Source organism: Psammomys obesus, unplaced genomic scaffold (genome assembly GCF_907164565.1).
Source record: "Psammomys obesus unplaced genomic scaffold, mPsaObe1.curated_primary_1811, whole genome shotgun sequence".
NCBI classification, from domain to species: Eukaryota; Metazoa; Chordata; class Mammalia; order Rodentia; family Muridae; genus Psammomys; species Psammomys obesus.
The window spans coordinates 12,467,025-12,488,469 of record NW_026586173.1 but is presented as its reverse complement, the minus strand read 5'-3'; the positions used below and the strand labels follow the sequence as shown (position 1 = coordinate 12,488,469).

The 21,445-nt window shown below is 42.8% G+C and overlaps 1 protein-coding gene across 3 annotated transcripts in view; it reads left to right on the top strand.

Moving 5' to 3' along the window:
• The window catches only part of Bbs9 (Bardet-Biedl syndrome 9), a 390,403-nt gene that overhangs the window by 292,435 nt on the left and 76,523 nt on the right, over positions 1 to 21,445 (top strand). For all 3 annotated transcript variants that reach the window (XM_055601404.1, XM_055601405.1, XM_055601403.1), the window contains one exon: positions 20,077 to 20,259. In XM_055601404.1, the coding sequence (XP_055457379.1) occupies positions 20,077 to 20,259 (183 nt within the window). The remainder of the gene's footprint in view (positions 1 to 20,076; positions 20,260 to 21,445) is intronic.

Genomic DNA, 21,445 nt, shown 5'->3' with positions numbered 1-21,445 from the left:
AAAAGGATGAACTCCAAAGGATAATGCTGCTTGGAGTAGAGAGGGAAAAATAGATTTGAGGAGGTCCTCTGCAGGAGGAATTGAAAGGACTTGGGACTTAATGAAAAGGACAGAAAGTGTAATTGTAAGTTAAAGATATCAGAGTTTGGAGCAAGTTGACAGTAGTAATAGGTAAATTGGTAGAGATGTATATTGGGACATTTTTTAATGGAAAAGTTAGTTTATTAATGCTAACCGTGAGGTAAGCAGAGGCTGAAACTAAACAGTAATTTTTTTTGAAATCTCAGAATTCATCATTCTTTTTAAAAAGTCTACTCAATTTCTTTATGTTCTTTTCTTCTCTTCTCTTTTCTTTTCTTTTATTAATTACAGCTTATTCACTTTGTATCCCAGCTGTAGCCCCTTCCCTCATCCCCTCCCAATCCCACCCTCATAACATATGTTCTTGAAGACACAAATGGGCAATATTTGCTTACGTTTTAGAGATTGAGAAAGCGAGAAGTTTGAAATGGAGAAAATGGCAAATGTTAAGTGCTTGCTGCAGGGCCCGGGGGAGGTCTCCCTGTCTGTCAACAGTTGAGTTGTCTTGTATCAGAGAATATGTCCTTTCTAGGTGTTAATGTGTGCTACTCTGATCAGTTCTTCGGTCCTCGCTCTTTCTTTAATCCACAGGGACAAGGTCTCTTTTTGCTAGTTTTGGTGGCCTGGTTTTTAGGTTTAGCTAATAACATAGGTGGAATGCCATGAACTGTGTCTCAAAATAGGAAATTTAACTATATGAGACAAAAAAGGATATCCTGGAAGTAATATTGTGTTTAGTAGTGTTTTAGAACTTCTAATTACTGCTCTTTTCTGTCTGTTATTACTGATCTTATACAACATTTCTTTCAATTTGAGAATCAGTCGGCCTTCAATTCCTCTGCTAAGCTAGGTTGGCAACCACACATTCCCAGCTCGGCTGAGGTTAGATAGTACACAGCCACATCTCCCAGGTTCTGAGACTTTGGCAGAAATAGAGCTGAAGCGTGGTGACCTTCGGAGGGCACGCTCTGCCTGTTTAGTCCATATTTGCCTTATCTATCCAATTGATTTTTAAATAATTGATTTTATTTATTCCTTTGAATATAGTGTATTAGTAATCCCTGTTTTAGGAGCTGAGTAGTAAACCAGATCCTGGGTAGAAACAAAAAAGAAAAGTGAATTTATGTATTCATTTCTTAGTCCAAATTATATATATAATTAAATATATATATAATGAAATATAAAAATTAAATATATATATATATATATAAATTTATGGACTTTTATTTACATTTTGGTGTGGGCGGTGCTACCTGTGTGCATGAAGGGCAGAGGGAAATGTCGTGTCCTGCTCCATCACCCTCGCCTTACTCCCCTGAGACAGGGCCTGCACTAACTCTGGGTCTAGGCAGGCAGCCAGCAGACCTGGCAACCTTCTGCCCCTACACCCACAGGGCCTGCGTTACTTGGGTATGCGGCTCTGCCCACCTTCTTGAACTGTGACGCTGAGGATTCCTGCTCTCCTGAGCTATCATCTCAGCAAATCACAACTTTCGAATGAAGAGTAAACATTTATTTTCTTGTATAAATCACATAAAAACAGACTGACATGCTTGATAAATGGTAGCTTGTTGTAGAATAATTTGGTCACTGGCCTAAGTGGAAAATTCTTATAAGCTGTTCTGCCGCTTGAATATGAAATGTCTCCAACAGGTCTAGGAGTTAATCACTTGGTCAGCAGCTGATGATGCTATTTTGGGAGATGATAGGAATTTGGAGCAGTGGGGGCCTGGCTAGAATAAGCAGATGGAGAGATGGCTCAGTGCTTAAGAACACTGTCTGCTTTTCCCGAGATCCTGAGTTCAATTCCCAGCAACCACTTGATGGCTCACAACCATCTAGAATGAGGTCTGGCACCCTCTTCTGGTGTGAAGGCATACATGCAGACAGAATATTGTATACATAATAAATCTTTAAAAAAAGAATGAGTGGAAGGCAGGGAGTGTGACTTTAAAGCTATAACTGGTCCTCAGTCTTGTTTTGCTTTCTCTCTTTGCTTCCTGTCCACCATGAGATGAAGAGCCGCTTTGGTTCCCCATTCTCACATTCTGCCATGGTCCTCTACCCAAGCACAGGGAGCCAAGAAACCAGGGACTGTGCCCTGAAACCTGAGGCCCACTGTTCCTCCCTAAAGGCATTCCGTCATAGTGAGAACAGCCTACCATACACAGCAAAGAGCAACAGACACCCTACAACTGAGCCAATTCAAGATGGAGAGGGGCAGGGAGCCGGTTCTGGACTTGGAATCATTAAACTTGTACTAGTCTATGTACTATGCCAGAAGTAAACTTTTCATAACTTTCTATCTTCTGCTTTCTGGACATAGCCATCTTCACTGTATGGAAACACATTGTCAGTCTTCCTTCTGTGCCCTTTCTGGCCCTTACCCTGGCCTGTGGTCACCGTGGTCTTCTAGTTGAGGTAACTCATGTTCTCCAACCTCCAGGGAGGCTTTCCTAACAACCACATCCTATGCTATGAGCCCCGTCAAGGCTGTTTACAAGAAGCTGTCTGAACCATACCATGCGATTCAGCAGCATGTGGTACTTGCCTTTGTTTAGGGGGCATCAGTTCAATCTTAAGACTTTCACTGGGTGATGCCTTTAAGTTTGGAAGTCAAGAGTCTTCTTTTTGAGAGAAAGTATTAGAAAGATAGTTTATTCTCAACAAGTGTTTGTCATCATTATAACGATGTGGGGGAAAGTTAGAAACATGTCTTACTGAGTTGAATCCTAAATATGTGGTAATTGTTAAGTCGGTTAAACTGAGACCCTAACACAAGACATTTATATGCAGCCAGAACTTATCTTGTCAGTTGGCAAACTTGGTCCAGTAATATCCAGAAAAATCCACACAACAAAGGTTAAATTAAAAGGATTTTTCAAGCCTCCAGCAGTCCAGATAAGGGCTGTTTAATATCTAACAAGCACGGGGTACAGATGTGACTTCTTCCCAAACAGCACAAAGTTGCAGCCGCAGTCTTTAAAAGATGCTTATTGTTTTAAAGGAACAGGCGCATGCTGTTTTTCTTCTGTTTGCGTTCACGCATTGTGTTATTGCTGCTTGGTTTTCGGTGGCAAATTGACTTTTCCTAATGGCGAGGACCAGGAGAGAATTTTTCTCCTGGGTCTTTATATGGTAGACATCACGTAATGTGTGCCAAGAGTGGGGAGATACAGTCGAACTGGCTGTTCATTCAGTCCCAAAATTAACTAGTTGATTAGGTGTGAGCCTTCAGAAGGCCATTGGCTCACTGTCCTGAAACTGCCCATTTTTGCCAGTTCTTTTGCTGCGGTGTGGATAACCAGTCACCTCCGTCAAAGAGGAAAAATGACGAATTCATTCACTGATTGGTTCCAGGCAGTGATGACTCATGGGTAGTTGGGTGTAATTCTTATAACCACACAATGGTGGTTTGAAGCCTGATTTCCTAACTTTGGAAAGGAGTCTTTTTAATGATCTTTTAGGTGGTGGTGTGTTGGTGGGAGACTAACCAAAGCAGCCTCTGTCTTCCGAAATAAGGAGCCCAGTTTAACCATATTGTTTGAGACTCCCTGCCAGATTTGTTCAGGTAGAATATTTTTCTTTGGTCTGAATCATGCAGGCGGTATTTCTTTTTCAGTGTTAGTTGGGGACTGACTTAGAAGAAAGTTGCTGCTTCTAAAACTCCTAAGTGGGCAGGGCATGACCTCCCTGTGGATGTGTGGGTCAGGAGCAGCCCAGGAGAGGAGTGCTGGGAGGGGCACGCTGGCAGCCAGAGACTCTCTTTCTGAGAAAGGCTGCAGAGAATGTGATTTTTTAAAATCAAATACTAACTTTCCTGCTCTGTGGAGTTCCGTTAAGAGCCACTCCTTAGCAAGAATAATTCCTGCAATAGCTGGCCATTTCATAGGTTTTGCCTACCTTTTGGTCTTAGGAGTTTTAAATTATAGGTTGATGGCAGCAATTTAGAATTTGGGGAGCAAAGTCAAGATCATTCCTGATCCATGGAGAAGCCAGCTTCTTGTTGATGTTTTGGTGTGTGCTGAAAAATTCCATGATGTTTTGGGGGTAGGAAAGCCAGTTGCTGTTTTAGATGTGACCACTCAGTCTGAAGAGGGCTGGGGGAGGAGGGGCAGATGCTCTCTTTCCCTTGAGACCAGTGCTGATGCTCACAGGTGCTCTGGCTGTCCTAACCAATATGTCGCGTGTGCAGCGTGAGTCCAAGCTCTGATTTGTGTCTTACCCTCTGTCTTTATCGTGTGATGTCGCAAGCTCTTGCAGGCCTTTATTTTATAGGTTGAAATGTAACACCGGTGTTACAGAAAGAAAGGCTTCTTTCTATAAAAATCTTCTGATCCTTACCTTGTGACTATTGAAAGTCACTCTGTCTCGCATACACAAGCAGATCTACTGCTACACATAATTCTTTGTTTTAAGACTTAGGCCTAGGACTCATTGTAATGCATTGGTTTCCCCAGTTTAGACCGTAATTTCTTCCAGATGCTATTTTTTTTTTCAGGTACACTACAGATTTTTTTTTCCTGTAAATATGTTGAACAACTGGTTTTGGTTTGGAAAGTATTAATGGAGACTATTTGGATACGTTAACTCCCTTATTCTTCTGGTTGGTGTCTTCATAGTTTTGTGCCACGTCTGATGGTTTATTAGTGTTTATCCCTAGGTTACATTAATTGGCCTTCACCAGAACCATGAGGCAAGTTAGTGTTACTTTGTCAAGTTTTTCATTAGAAAACTATGAGAATTGTCCTGAAAGATCAGATTTTGCCTCAGGTGAAATGCCCGAGGTTGGACTGTAGTCAAACCTGTGATTTGTGCATCATATCAAGCAAGTATTGGCAGGTGTTTGCTGCGGGATGAGGGATTTGCACCATTTCTTTCTCCCGTTCATCCATGCTCCCATTTTGGATCTCCTCCTTCCAGTGACTTTGGCGAGAGTGAGAGCGGCCAGGAGGTGTTTTTTTCTGCCTTTTCTAAACCTCATTGTACTCACCTTTCAGGAGACATTTCCTGTCTAGCCTGTCTAGCCTTATCACAGCCCGGGGCTAATGAGCATCAGGTGTAAGAGATGTGATAGACAGTAAGCCATAGGTGAAATCACACAAATCCAAACTGTAATAGTAAAGACGATTATGGTGTAGAGAAATGGAGTGTCAACTCACGTGAGTCCGTGCCTCATTCCATGGAGTGGCCTTCATTAGCTGCAAGTCCCTGCCCCATCCAGCCGCCTGCCTGCACAGCCTTCGTCTGAGCTCCTCTGTGCAGCGTGTGTGTTTGCCTTTTCTCTGTGCCCTCCCCCGGGCACACTGGAGACTGCGCGCTTTCCTGCCTTCCTGGTCTGTGCCTTGTATGTAAGGAGCGGTATGGTGTCACCCTTGGCACCATGGGAGCAAAAACTTGCTTGGGCCTGAAGTTTTAGTTTAATGCCTGCTTTTGGTTCTTGGCATTTTACATTCCTTCCTCATAAAACGGAGCTTTAAGTTCTTTTTCTGTTTACTCATGAAGTTTTGAAAACTTAATGAGACAGCATAGGTGAAAGTCTCTAAAGATGGTTGTGGCTGTGAACAGTTACCCTGGGTTTAGTACTCAGCTGTGTGATTTCAGCAGGTCAGCAAATCTCCTTGCATCTTAGGGGATTTTTTTTTTCTTTAAAATTTTATTTTAAACTTAAAACCGCAAAGGGTTTAGCTTCATTGATTTTGAAGATCTTCTCAAATTCAGTCAATTGAATTCAGATGAATGTATCGAATACTTTTAGTATTGTTCACTGTAAATAAGGACCTTGTCCTGGTATTTAAAAATAAAAAGCAACATGCAACCTAGGAAATAGAGATAGAAATAAGTAAATAAAAAAAGAAGGAAGTAAACAGTCATCGTGTGATGTTTTAAATAGCCAATGGTCATAAAAATCATCCCTGTTGGCCTCATTAGGAATAGAGTTATTTTTGTCTGGAAAGAAAGGCTCATCCAAGTGCTGGAAGAGTAGTCTTCATATTAGGGAACACCATTCTCTTGGCTTTGAGGAGGAGGTCATTGGTGGTGAATGGTTACAGACACACATCTCTGATACCAGATGACATTCAGGATAAACATCTGAAAAATCAAATAACCTCGTGGAATTTTTTCCTTGTTATTTAAAATAGATTTTTTTCTCACATATAGATTCTGATTGGTGGTTCCCTTCCTCTAATTCTCCCAGCTCCTCCCCACCTCCCCTCTGGTTCAGATCTATCCACATTCTGTCTCTCATTAGAAAACAAGCTGACTTCTAACACGTTAATAATAAAATGTAATATAATAAGATAAAACAAACACATCGGAATAGGAGAAAGCAAACAAACAGAAGGAAAGCGGCCGAAGAAAAGGTACAAGAAACAGTTATAGATGCAGAGACCCACTGTTCACACACTCAGGTGTCCTATAAGACACTAAGCTGGAAGCTGTTTTACATACATACATAGGCAAAGGACCTTTAAGGTAAAAAAGAAGAAAATGTAAATAAAACGAGTAAATAAAAACAAAAGCAGAAAAGACCCTGACCAGAATTATGAGACAAGGAACCTTCAGAAATGCCATTGATTGGTTTTCCATTGACCATCTGCAAAGAGGCAATCCTACCCTTAGGAGGAGTCTGTTTCTCCATTGGAGAAAACTAAATTCTCATTTGCATGTGCTTATCATTTGGAGATAATGTCCGGGTTCCGGAGAAGGCACACGTCCACTTTCATTTCATCTCTAGGACCTGTATCAGAGCAGGCGTGTGTGGGCCCTGTGCATACTACCTCAGCCTCTGTGAGCTCAAATGTACTTTGAACCTGTTGACCTAGCGGGTCTTAATTCCATGGTGTTCTCATTGTCCTCTGGCTCCTGCACTATTTCTGCCTCCTTTTCTGCAGGGTTTCCTGAGCCCTGAAGGGAAGGATTTGATGGAGACATCCCAGTTAGGACTGACCATACATAGGTTTCTCGTTCTCTGTCTGGCTGTGGGTCTCTGTAATTTGTTCCCACCCTCGGAGGCAGGGTGAAGCCTCTCAGATGGTGGTGGAGCCAGGCACTGATTGAAGAGAGTAGCAGAATGTCATTAGGAGTCATTTTGTTGCTACGTGTTTTTGTTGTTTTGTTCTTTTAGATTATTAGCACCTAGTTTTACACTAGGTCCCTCAGCAATCTCAGTTTCCTGTTCACCCAAGCAGTGTCGGATGTGGGTTCTATCTCCTAGAGTGAGCGTTAAGTTAAATCAGATGACGGTTGGTTCCTCCCACAAGCTTTGTGTGACCATTTCCCTGGCCTTTCTTGCAGGCAGGTTACCATTGTAGACCAAAGATGTCTGTGTTTGCATGTCTCCTTTGGTAGCATACAGAGTACCTTCCAGTACCATGAACACTGACTAGTATGTGCACGTGAAGGCTCTGTGTGACACCATCTTGACTTCTCTATGTTCAGTGAATTGTATAGGTATTGTCTCCAGCAGTAGGGCCTTGCTGTTTGTGGAGAGCAACCTACAGTCTTGGTGACATCTTGGGTTGTTTCAGAGTTCTCACGAAACCCCTTTAGCCAACAAGTCAATTTGATGTAACCAAATCCTGGTAGTGGACACTTCCTTTGTTGACAAGTGATTTCCGGTTGTGGCTCTGTCTCCTCCATTGTGATTTGGTTTAGAACACTATCACGTATGTGTATAGGTTATTGAGCTTCTACCGTATTAGGCATCCACACTGCCTATCAAATGGCCTTTAATTTTGGCGATCTCGTTTCTGTATTCTCTCCCTTATTCCCATCTTCCCTCCCCTTCCCTACTTGATCCTCCTTAGCACCCCATCTGTCCATAACTGTCTGTTCTATTTCTCTTTCCTAGGGAGATCTATCTTCCCCCCACTCTCTTATTTTATATCTACCCTCTGTGGTTCTATGTACTGTAGCTTGCTTATTTTTTTTTTTTAGAATACATTATTTTTCTTTTTGAAAGAACAAGAAAGTAGAATAACTTTAAAAATAAGCTTTTTCCAAAGTGGATTTGCTAGCTCCAGAGAGTTTTGTTAAGGCATCAAGGAAAAGAATATGCTGCTGTCCAGCTGGATGTGAACTCGAGGTGTGTTTGTGAAGATTCTCACACCATGAAGCCTTAAGACCATCACTGCAGAGTAGATCCATGGACCCTAGGACACAGTTTTGTATGGAGGTCCTGTGTGGGAACTCATGCTGGCACAGTGGGAGGGAGGTGGGGAGGAGTGGACCGTCTTTTTTTAAGAGAGAAGGCCCACAGCAGGCAGCCAGGGAGTGCTCTTAAGGCAGCCATCTTCTGGGAAACTGGCTGAAGACCTTGACATCTTAACACTAAACAAAACCCAAAGAAAAGCAAACCTACTGTATTGTAACTTAAGTCCAAGGCCCAGCATGGATCCTCTGCGTTTTGGAGTTCATCTCACTTTGCACATGTAACGAAGTCGACTCCTGGGCCTTCCACCCTGTGCCCTTGGTACCATCTCTGCTTCTGAAAGGACTCTGCCACAGACAGCCAGGAAGCCATCCTTCCAAATGTGCTAGATGAGAGTGAGTTCTGTTTAGCTGAACAGATGTTTCAGGATCGGGCTATTTTAGGTCCTCACCAGGGCTGTGCTAGGGGACATAGTAGACACAGGCAAACAATCTCTGCTTTCACAGGGTTGGAAGCATTAAATACATACCTTGAAGATGATGGATGTAATAGAGGAAGCCATGTAGGTGCTGGCAGAGAGTGAGGTTGGGTAGTTTGCTTTCTATTTTGGTAAGTAATGTCTATTTTATATTAGAAATCAATCTCATGACCAGACACTGAGGTCAAGATTCTATAAAAAAGATGAAAAGGCAAATGGAAAGCACTATTATCTTCAAGTATGTGCAATTTTTATTTTGCTTTAATGAAGATTATGTTGCTTGCATTTGTGGCCCTGCAACAGCAGAGACGAAGATGACGGCCATCATGCTAGTCCTTGTTGTTTGCTCGCTATGTGATAGGCGCTGTGACTAATGTGTCTGTTACAGGGAGAAAACTGGGGCAAAAAGAGATCAAGGAACCCTGTCAGGGCCAAATGGCAAGAACCTGGATTTGGTTTTCCATCTTTAATGGGTTAGTTTGATGTTCCTCATCACTGGAGGAATTGCAGACTCAAATGAGTGTAAGGCCACCATGCCCATAGGTGTGGATGGAAGACAAAATGAACGAGTAACCTTAGTGTGGGCTTATTAGAATGAGACGTGCAAAGGGTCCTGACTCTTTACCTCTCTCCCCTCACACCTTAGAGCATGTGTGTCTGAGTGTCTGTGTATCTGTATCTGAGGATACAGCATGATATTATGGGAAGGACTTCTGCTCTGTGGGTTTTGGGGAAGACCTCAATTGAATCTTGGCCTTGATTTATGGTTTTGACCAAGTTGGCTAATCTCCCTGAATCTTACCTTCTTTATTAGTCACAAATAATAATTTTCTAGAGAGGTTCTTAAAAGATTCAGATATAATCTCTGTTGAATTCTCAAGTCTATCGTCTGGCACACGGCAGACACAGTAAGCAGCTGTGTTATTAATATTTGTACATTTATTTTTCTTACTAGCCTGCTAATTTTTAGCAGATAGTGCCCACGTTACATATACCCCCTTGTCAACACTGCATCCTACCTTCCGCAATTTACTTACTTAAGTTAAGTGTAAATATGCTAGCGTCATAATGGGCCTCAAGGAAATTCCTCACAGGCAATACTAGGATTATTTAAACTCAAGCCTTGGACCCATCCCACAAGTGGATTACTGCATTTGTATTTCCTGATCGTGCACAGGAGAGTATGGGCCTATTTGTCAGTGGATTAGACCCAGCCTAGTATAATTGTAATTACAAAACATCCACTATCATCAATCAGAATCTATTTCTGACAGTCATTTTGATAATTGGTAATTTTCAGTGTTGACTGAGACTCAGATGCTTGAATGTCAGTGTTCATGGTCTTCTGCTTTGACCATGATGGGAAACCATTGTTGTGTTGAATATAAGTTCACAGACTCTAGACCAGAGGATCACAACAAGGATGGTTTTGTTTTGAAAAGGACACTGGCCACTGGCAACATCTGGGTATACTTTTGGTTTCTATAGCTGATGGCAGGAGATGTTATTGGCATCTGCTGGCACCTAGAGCTGCAGATGCTTGTAATTCCTGCAGTAAAGACATGGGTGAATTTACCAACCCATGATATTGGTTTGCACATAGGCGGTGCGGATGTTGATCCTGGTTATTTACAAACTATCACATAGCCTTCAGAAGTAATCTCACTCACCTGGAAGGCAAGCCTACCCTGAGCAATGCTGCATACTTCTCCAGGAAGCTGCCATCTTTGCAAGTCATCAGAAGTGCTCATTTATTTTAGTGCATTAGCTGCTCATGAAAATCTTGCCATGTGTCAGAGACTGTGGGTAGGTGCAGCCAGTTGTAAGACAGCCTCTGGCCTGGAAGCATTTACAGTAGAGCAGAAACTAAGCCCAGTACATCATTAGCAAGGCCCCTTCCAGTGCTAGTGCTCCAGCAGGCCGTGATTGTAGAAATAGTCACGTTTACCCCAGTTCATGCCATGTGAAAAGGCAACACCTCTTGTTGCCTTGTGTGTCATTTTCATGTATTCTAGTCTTAAGCCTGCACTACCAGATAGTAAGGGTATGAAGAGGTCTTCTACCTTAAAAAGCAAAATCAGAAAACTCACCTGTGTTTAAGAGAAGCAGGCCCTCTCCACAGACGCTTGTTCTGTAGCCCAGGCTGGCCAGGAACTCCCCATCTCCCCACACCATCCTCCCTGTTGCTGGGATTCCAGCCTATACAACCCTGTCTCGTTTGAAAAGCTGGATATTCTAAAGGAAGATTCATAGAGAGGAGAAGCAACAAGTTTTTGCTTGCTCTTTGTGTATGTGTGCGTGTGTGCATATGTGTATATGCGTGTAAATGTTTTAGGAACTCTGAGGAAATGATCAGGATTGTCACCAGCACTGTGGGGTCTCCAGGTTGTCTTTTTTGCAGTCAGAAGTGGATCAGGAGCATACACTAACTTCTCACATTCAGAACTTCTCTGAACACCAGCTGCCTTAGGTTAAGGAACACTTGGGGTCACCCAGCTAGCTAACTCCCCGTCTTACCATTGTTCCCCTTCATGGAATAAGGTACATGCTGTGTGGGTGGCTTCCTAGTTACAGACACGTCTGTCTATAAGGCTGTTGCCTGAAACATTCTAAACTTAGGAACTATTCAGCCCCCGGGGATGTTGTTTTTGGAGAGAGATAACTGTGGCATTCTCCAGGTCTTGTAAAATGAGCTCTGACATTGCCAACCACAGATTTCTGCTTTACTAGCAATCTGTGTAGTGACAGAGCATGGCCCAAAAAATATTCACTTGTCTTTTTACAACCTGATTCCCCTAATTATTATTATTTAAATATGGGTTTCACTTGGCTATGGGTAGATTATTTTATAGAAGGAGGTAAAACTTTGGTCAATTGTGGGGGGCAGAGAGGTGGAGAGGTAAAAATTGTAATCAGGCCTGAGATCAGTTGTATTTTTAGTTTTATATGAGACAGGCATTGGAGTATGTTTCCTTTCAGCTGATTAAGTTACATGTCATTTCGTGAATAAGCTTTGCAGAAATAGCAGAGTTTTTCTGTGTGTCACTTATAAATTATTTATTGTCTCTCTCCTTTAACGTTTTTATGTACCAATGGTATACATTTGAAAGGCCCCCGCCAACATCTGTGTCCCCACACTGCTTACCTTTTACATTCTTCTGGGTAGAGCATTTAAAAGGAAAAAAGGGGGTTCTGAAGTGTAACGAAGTTTCTCAGAAATAATTTGTTTTCTAAAACAAGTTTTATTTGAATTCTCAGGGCATTTGGCAAGTACAGATTAGCGTCAGCGAAAATGCTAATCCTGGTAAGAGCTGCCATGTCTTTGAGGGTCACAGCAGTCATGCCTTGGCTGCTCTTAACTGTCAGGTTGTTTCTTTATCGTTTTATGAATATGGAATGTGGGAGTCAAGCTTTTAACGAGACATTAACATTGATTTCTGCTCTTATTAGCCACCCAAAATGGTCATGGTGAAAAATGTATCCTAATCCCAGGCATGGTTGGAGGAGAGCTGCGGAAGCCTTCCTACTAGAGAGTGAAGTCTATCCCCTGTCCTCTAGCTGTAACTAGTGCAGCGCTGAGAATGGCTGAGGACTGTGTTTCCGCTCAGTGTGGTTGGGAGCCCCTACAGTCCCAGCATGTAGGAGGCAGAGGCAGGCAGATTTCTGAGTTCAATACCAGCCTGGTCTACATGGCGAGTTCCAGGACAGCCAGGAATAGAGAGAGAGACTCTGTCTTAAAAAACAACAATAACAAGAAAAATTAAATTCTCGCTATACCCTCATAATAAAACTCCCAAGGTTAGCTTTAATCTGTGTAGGGGTTCGAAGTGCAATAGAGGAGTGTAAGCATAGATTCAGTATGGAGTTGCTGTACAAGCCCTTCTGGCATGCTCATCTTTCATTTCTGACATCCATGTTCTCTCTTTCTCTCTCTGAATCTCATTTAGTTTTCATTTTGGTGAAAGAACAATTCTTTTGGATACAAATTGCATGTTTACAGCCAAAGTAAAAATCAAGCGCTGGTAAATTTCTTCCTTATTGCTAGGCTTTTGCCATTCTGAAGTCCCGACTGACCAATTGCCATCACAAATAACATCGGCGAGGGGAACTCTGCCCTATTTCTGCCACTTCCTATACTGAAAGTGTATCTAACCCGAGGGCTGCCATCTGATGTGTAGATACCCAAGAAACAGAACAGGGTGTTAAATTCCTTGGAGCTGGAGTGAGAGGTGGTTGTAAGCCGTCTCCTGGGGGTACTGAGAGCTGAACTCTGGTCCTCTGCAAGAGCAGCAAGGGCCATCTCTCCAGCTCATGTCTTCATGTTTTAGTCAAAGTGGAACAAAGTAAAATAAGTTATCCAATATGTCTGACTTTCATAGCCTCTAACAGTATATTTGATTTAGTGTCTCAGGACGTTTTACTTTGAAACTTGATTAAATTTAGCTACAAAATGAAGAATTGAGTGATCACAGAGGTGGGGCAAGGAGGAGCGTGGCGACCAGGTGTGCCCTCTGTGAGAGGGCACTTGGCTCTGTGCTCTCAGTATTGACAGCTGAATCCTCCTTCTCATTGTCGTTATTTGTCTAGTAAAAATAATTTACCTGCTACACTTACCCTTTATAAGGAGTGTTAAGAAATTGTAACAGGAGCCAAATAGACTAGAGATGAATAGAAGGGATGTTAACGCATTTTTTATTGAGTATTATTTTCTAGGGTAGAAAACTAAGCCTGAGGGAGATAAAGGTTGTACGGCTTGTAAGTGGCAGTGCCAGTATTCACACAGAGGCCTTACTGAGTCCAAAGTCACACAATTACTCAGTCATTTTGAATGTCATTAAGCCTTTATCACAATATGGTATTAGCCATTAATGTATGAAAATTTCTCCTTTTATTTTTCTCATTGTGTGGCCAAATATCAGACAAGAACCAACTTGTTTTGGCTCCTGGTTTAAAGAAAATGGTCCACTGCTGGAGGGAAGGAGTAGAGGATAGACACGGGGACAGCATCATTGGACAGGCATGGCAGCAGCAGCATGGCAGGAGAAGGGTAGAGGACAGGCACGGTGGCAGAGGGCTCCATGGCAGCAGCTTGCTCCCGGCTGGGTGGCCTCGAAAACAGAGGCAGATGAATGCTGGTACTCAGCCCACTCACTGCATTTTTTTCTCCTTTTATCTACCGAATCCTCAGCCCATGGATGGTGTTACAGAGATTCAGGGTGAGCCTCCCTTTCCAGCTAACTGTCTCTGAAGTACCTCAGAGATGCACCTGGACATCCTTTGGTGACTCTAAAGCTAGTCAGGTTGACGGGAGAGAGGAACTATCCCAACTACCTGAGTGAAGATGGTTTATGATTCATTCTTCATGAATCATGCTTTCAAAGTATATCTTTTCCTTCACTTATTTTAACATCTTTATTGGTATCTAATTTACATTTTACAATATTACATTCCTGCCAGCAATAAAGGAGAGTTTCAGTTTGCCCATACTTTTGTCAATCAACGTTAATGCTTTTACAGCTCTCACTTAAGTTTCATAGTGCTATGAACTAGCCACAGAAAAATATTGTTACTGCTGTTTATTTGTTTATAAGACAGGATCTTACACTGTAGTTGAGGCTAATCTTGGGAACTCACTGCAAGCCTCTTGTGCCAGCCTCTCAGGTCTAGGATCACCAGCACGAGTCACCATGGTGGTTTCTCCCTGTTATGTCATAGTGTAGAAATAGCAAATCTACAACCATTAAACAAAAAGGCTGATGTGTGTGAGAACAGAAGGGAAGATGAGGCATTTACTCAAAAGGGTAAATCGCCAAAACCACATTTAAAGCCTTTGAATCAGCTGCATGTTTAGAGATCATGTTTCCCACATTTTAAAGATAATGCAGCTAGAGCTCAGAAAAGGGAGCTGAAGTTCATGTGATGCTCAGAGGAACTGCCAGGAGGGGAAGGCCTGTCTGCCTGCTTCCCGGGCCCCTTATGGTGTAGCATAGGGGCCACGTGGAGCTCTGTTGTTTAAAATTGTTCTTCTGTGTCAATCTGTTACTATCCCAATCCATGGAAGTTCAGCAAAGCTGAGAGCTGCCCCTGGGACACCAGTAGAATTTGTTGTGCATAGCTTATGAGGAGGCCAGCGTGCCGGCGGACACTCAGCACACGCCGTGTTTTGTGCTGAGGTCTCTGGCTTGAATATGAAATCTGGCTCTGCTGTTTACCATTTGATCCTTTCGGTAATTCTCTTTCCTTAGTTTTAAGATTTGGCCAATCATGGTATCCACCTCATAGGGTTGCTCTGAGAATTAAATGGACTAATCTCTGTAAAGAGTTCAGCCAGTGTTTGGTACCTAGAAGTCCTTCAGTGAAATGGTGACGGTTATCACAAATGTTGGCTTGTTTAGACTATTGAAAACATTGTAACTTGAGATTTATGGAACAATAGATGAGTCATCCTTTAAAAAAAAAAAAAAGTAGCTTCGCTAAAGAAGATAGCCTGGAAAATTACTCTTTTGTTTAGCTTTCAGAATGTTTTTGAGCTACACAGAATATACCGTTTCCTTTGTTAAGAGAAAATGAGAGTGTGTTAACATTGCATTCCTGCACGCTACGAAGTTGTTGCCTTTATGATGTGACTTTGGGCAGTGCAGACCCACCTTGGGAAGAAAGCAGCCATCTTCAGTTATCTCCTGTTTAAAGCCCCAAAGATATAAAGTATCACCAAAGCCCAGTCTGTGACAGGCATGAGAGCTGAGCAGTGCTGCCCTGCATCATCAGAAGGAGGACCTGCTGCTGATTTATGGGGTCACCCGCACACATTTGTGTTCCTGTGCAGACGGAAGGTACTCACTTGGAAGGCAGAAAACACAACTGGGATCCTGGCACTTCTCGCCCTTGCTCATTGCCAGTGTGCGCAAACAGCTCTAAGCCTTCATCTCTTCATCAGGAAGTGGAGACAGGATGGGGTAGGGACTGTCAGTAATTTCTATGCCAGAGGACCATCAAGGGGACTGAATGATGGATGCTAACAGCTCTGAACACTGCCCGCGTCACCGTCAGTCTCAGCAGTTGACAGCTAAGCAGCAGCGCAGTAGGGCTCTGTGTGCCACTCATGAGATGTGGAGGCAGATTGGACTAGGTGGAGAAATTGGACATGTCCGTGTTCACATAGCATGATTCATGTTGACTCTCTTGTTGCTGCTGCTGCTTTCCTGTAACCAATTTTAGAGCCTGTCTTGGCAGCTGGAAGTATTTGGGATTAATTTCACACTTGCTTTATGAGTTGAGTGTTTTCCTGCAGCTCCCTGGGCCTCTGCCTCATTACTCTGGCATCAACTGATATGGCCATTGGACAGAGATGTCCTTTGGGGTCTCTATTTTATTTGGAAACCATCAATATGAAAAAAAAAAAGCAAAACAAAGGCCATGAGCACGTTGTGCTTGAAATCCTCGGCATTTCTTGTTTCCTCTAGCCCTCCCTTCCGCAGTTCTGCTGAACACTGCGAACACACAGCTTGCCCAGACAGTGATGAGCCTTGAAAAAAAAAAACACACAGAAACCACTCTCCCTCAAACGTTAAGTCCTACCAGCTGGTTGGCGTCTTCTCCAGGGTCCAGGTGATCTGGGAGATCTTCTGGGCCCTGGTCCTTCAGATCTGAATCTTGATGGGTCTAGTTTTCCCAGGTCTTTTTAATATGCTAATTCTGCTTAATTCATTTGGCTCTCATGGAGAACAAAGTAAACTTGGCTGTTACATGCAAAACTAAATTGAGAACACGGAGATCTGTTTAGTATTTCATGCTGGCCAGTAGGTCAGGAAGATTTTCCTTGGGGGTAATTTACATAAGGAATTGTTTATCCCATTTCTTTCCAATTTCTGTGATCATTTGGGGATAACGGTCTGTTTCCATAATGGCACAGAAATATATCCAGTGAGACTGAAACTTTGAGAGACAGTGTTTCTCCCAGATTGATGTGTTTTGGGCCTCCTTCTGGAAAGATCCTGTGGCCTGGGCTGCTGTCTCACTAAGTCATTTTTTCACTACAGCTGTGTTTAGCAGGTTGGGTGGGTCCACGGACTGACATGTTGCTACACTTAGCGAGAGTTCTCCCTCGGCAGTTAGGAACATGCGCGGAAGCTTCACCGCTGTCCCAGTGAGTGCCAAGAGCATTTGCTGTGCCTGGTGGTGCTTTCTTGACTAGCACCGATACTCAGAACACCCAGTGTCTTCAGATTCAAGTGCCCGCCCTCCACCTGAGCATCCCCTCGTCCCCCAAGAACAACCTCTTTTTTTTTCATGCTTCTAACTGTGCCTCCTGCAAGCAGTCTCTGCTTTTAAAAGCCCTTCCTCACTCCAGGGTGTTGGGAGGCTTCCCTTCTCAGTGCTGTGCAGCTGAAGGATGTGCAGAAGGAGCTGGCTTCAACCCTCTTGAGTTTTCTGTAATTTCAGTAGCAGATTTCAAGCTGTCCATGTAAGGTCTCAGAGTATGGACTTGAAAGAAATGGATAGCAACCTCCTATTGCGAAGACAGATAAAATAAGCAAAGATCACCACAAGGCCTACATAACAGCAGGGAATAATGAGTTTTGAGTATTTATTAAGCTTTCGGGGTTTTTTTTTGTAATTTAATTTTATGTCTAAGTCCTATAATTTTTAGTAATAGACATATGAAATAACTGGCTTACAAAATTCCTGAAAATTGAACAATCGGTTCTTTCTCTCAATCTGGGAGGGGCTTTCTGAGCCAGCTCCATGTGGCCTCTCCCTCTTTGTGCCCCTCCCTAAAGCCTGCCAAGCCCAGCTGGAGTTGGGACAGTCATCTCTGAGCCCACCCTCTCAAGTAGGTTGGGTGAGGCAGGTCCCGCTGCTTGAGTTCTGCTTTTATGTGCTAGATAGGGAGATAGTCAGGCTGGCTGCTTCATTTGACGGTCCCAGAGCAAAATGAAAGCCGTGGGTCCTTCTTCGCAGGCAGGAAGAGAGGAGTGTTTAAACAGCCATGACAATCGAAAAACCTTTCCTGTCTTCAGCAGTCTGCCTTTCACAATTTCTGGTTCAGTTTTTTGTTTTCTTTTTCTATTTTTCTTTCTTTTAAGTAGGAAAAAAATTAAAACTTTATATTAGTGTCAGTTTTACTAAATTTTTATATGGTCAAGGCCAGTTTTAAGCGCAAGTCTGAAAGCATTTCATGTACTTGGATATGCTTATCCCCCCTGTTCATGTGTATGCTCCATCTTCCTGATGACTTGTGTGCTTGGCCTCCATTTTCTCATCTGTTTAAGAGAAATAATGTCAAGTAGGTATGAGTGATTGATGACACTGATCACACGTGGCACAGAACAGAACTCATGGCCTACCATTTCTGCTCAGTTAATTGAGAGATTGTCTGTAACACTCATGCCATTGACGCTGTTTTCTTTCAGGGTCTATAGGCCCTCCCTTATCTGGTCAGTATTTGCCTCCCTCACCCTCTTTTTCTTCTGTGAAATCTTTGAAGGTATGGATTAAATCTGTCAGTAGTGAGTTCCCTACAGTGCGTTCTGTAACTTCCTGCACATGCCCGGTACTCTGGAGGAGCTTATGACCTTGACCTTTCTATAAGTTCAGCTTTTGACAATAAGCATCTCTGTCAGTATCATAGCTCCACAATAATGCTTAATTGTTAACATTCACAGCAGGAAAGAGAGCGTAAGCTTAGACTTTAACAGAAGTCAGTCGGAATCATGGTAAGGGTGCATATGATTTCAGGTGTTGCAATTTAAGCAAAGTGGCCTCTCCTGTCTCTTCTAGGGGACTTCTTAAAGTCTTAAATGGGAAAGGGATGAGTTCCAACCCCATTTGAGTAAAAGAGGCTCCAGGGATATTAACTCTGGTCCATTGTAATCGGTCCCTTGCTAGCTTCTTTTACACTTTCTTTTCTGCACAATGAAGACATTATAGTAATGCTTCTTCCCACTAATTGGTTCTGTATATACTCTTCTTTTTTTTTTTTTTAAACAATTATGAGGTCCTGTGGGCTGCGAGTTCTCGTCTACTTCTTCAGAACGCTAGTGGAAAGCACAGTCCGAGGCATACAATAAGCTGTGCATTTTCTGGGACACTGGCCTTGGTTCAGATCCTGGCCCTCCAGAGAGCTAACTGTAACTGGCTTCTGTGACTCCTTTTAGGTGCTGATTACACAGCAGAGAATCCTGGTGTGCTCAGTATGTTCAGACAGAAAGCTCTCACTGTGCTGTCTTTCCCTCGCTTACATCTCATGTCCATCCAGTGTCTCCCATGTGCTCTGATGTGGCCCCTCTCCCCACGTGGAATCTGAGAGACCACACAGCCGTAGACTTTACTTGTTTGAATCATGGCACTTTAACAAGCCCTTTGGGCCAGTGTCAATAAGCCATGAAGTATCACTGAATGGATCGTCTGCACCAGACTTCTGAATCTCATCAGTCCTCAAGCTGGCGGGGGCTTTGAGAAGAAGCTTACTGCCCCAGCATCGGCTCTTCCTGTTCTGGGGATATAGACGCCCTGAGTCTCTGGAGCAGCCAGTTCATTACTTTTAATGAGCGCAGAATTCACCAAGACATTAAAATAAAATAGAATCAAGCACCAATGGGCAGACTTGGATATTCCACCCAATTGTTGCTTTAGTTCCTTTTTCCACAAGATTATTCAAAAGGAGTTTCTAAGGCAGATTCTATTCACTCCTGCCAGTTTTTGTCCTGAGTAGATTTGGCATTGCAAGCCTGAGCTGCAACACACACCCTGAGCTGCTTTTTAATGCCCTGTGGGTTGGTGTCTGACATTTGTGTTAAAAACGACAATTCTCAACTGATCAGATGTTTGAACCTTTGTTTGGCTTTTACAAATGTTAAAGAAATATTGGATATCTCAATGCCATAAGACAATCTGGAAAGACAAGTTTAAACAATAGAGTTATTTTCTGAAAAGAGTGACAGTTATTTAAAACACAGACAAATACAGTTATTTTGATTATATTTTAACTGATTGGTCTCCATAGCTAATTATAGAAGACTGACGTAGTTTTACTCTTTAAAGAGTATTCGAACCCCGACATTTTGAAGGAACAACATTGATGGTGAAGCACATACTGAACAGCGTCCCCATAACCTATCAGGCTGACTTTGTGGATATTTTCTTCCCTGGCCATATGGATTTGGAATTACTTGGGGTATTTTCTCAAATAAGGAAGCTAGCAGATGACTGATGCCTTCCTTATTATTCAACGTAACTTGTGTCTATGGAAGACAAAGCTCATTAAGTTGTTGCTAAGACAAACAAAAGTGTGCCAAGTGTAAGCTGTTGAGGGCTCAAGGGTTGTGAAATGATCCCTAACCAGAGTTTGTCCTTTCCTCAGGTGATTGCTCTAGCAGATGCGGTTGAGGAAAACCAAGACAGGCTGCTGCAGTCTTTCGCTGGCCTGAAGAGTGCCACCCATTTGCTGATCCTGCTGATCAGGCTGTGGCAGAAGCTGAGCGGAGACCAGACTGCTATTCTAGAAGCAGCATTTCTGCCACTACAGGAAGACACACAGGAACTGGTAAGGACCCACAAGCGTCACAGCTGCGTGACTGAAAGGCTTTGGTTTGGGGAGATATCATGTGGCTATCTGTGTTTTTTAAGGCATCAAAAGACGGCTTGCATTTTCACAGAAATGCTGTATTCCTTTTCTTTAAACCATAATAAGAGTGTCGTATGACAGAACTTTTTTTTTCCCCTGAGCGGTTTTAAAAATAGGTCTGTAGTCCATTTTTATGTAGTACCCAGTCTGTTTTTATGTGCTCTTCAATCTCTGAGAGGCAGGGAAGTAGTCATTGGACAGTCTGAGTGATGCAGTAAAGCCTTCAGATTAGCTAATCCTCCCCAAGTCTGCCAGAGAAAACAGCTCAGTCATTTTAATTTGTTCGGTGTTCTTAAATTTTAGTGTCACTTCAAAGGTTAGGGGACTGAGATGGCTTTGCTGAAAATGACGGGAATAGTTCCTTACATTTACAGAGTTCTTTATAATAGTTCATAAAGTCTTTCCGCTTAGAAGAGGTATTTCAGGACGAAAAGGAGAAAATGAGGATGGGAGTGAGATTTTCACCAGAGTCCATTAAACAGAAACACCTAAATTCTTTGAATCAGAGCCACATACAGGACCAAGGGCCTCCTGGATGCTTTTTCGGTGTGCTTTTCTTTATGGAGAAGGAATAGGCACCTTGGAAACCAGAGATGTGAGCCTAGCTCTTTGTGGTAGTTGTTACAGGGGAAAGATGGTTTCAAACCCAATTTCAAATCCAGATCTAAGAACATGGTTATGAATGTAACAAAACTGAAACTAACATGTTTTTCAAGTGCTCAGCGGGCACTGTTGCCATTATTTCCCAAAAACTATCCCATTGAGTCACAGACATGGCCCTGGAAATGGCTTAAGTACTGTTTCCATCTCCATTTCACAAATAACAAAGCCTACATTTTCTGCAGTTGAATGCTTTTCTAAGTAGAGCCAGTCGAGCTAGGACTTGGACCTATTCTGTCTGTTCAGAAAGTGTGTGCTTGTAGCCAGATACCTTATTTTAGGGAACACAGTCATTGTCTTAGTTTCTTTCCTATTGCCATGAAGAGACATCTTGACCAAGGCAACTTAGAAAAGAAAACACTCAATTTGAGGCTCACAGTTCCAGAGGGTTAGAGTCCATTGCCAACATGGATGGCCAGGAGCATGACAGCAGGCGGGCAGGTGT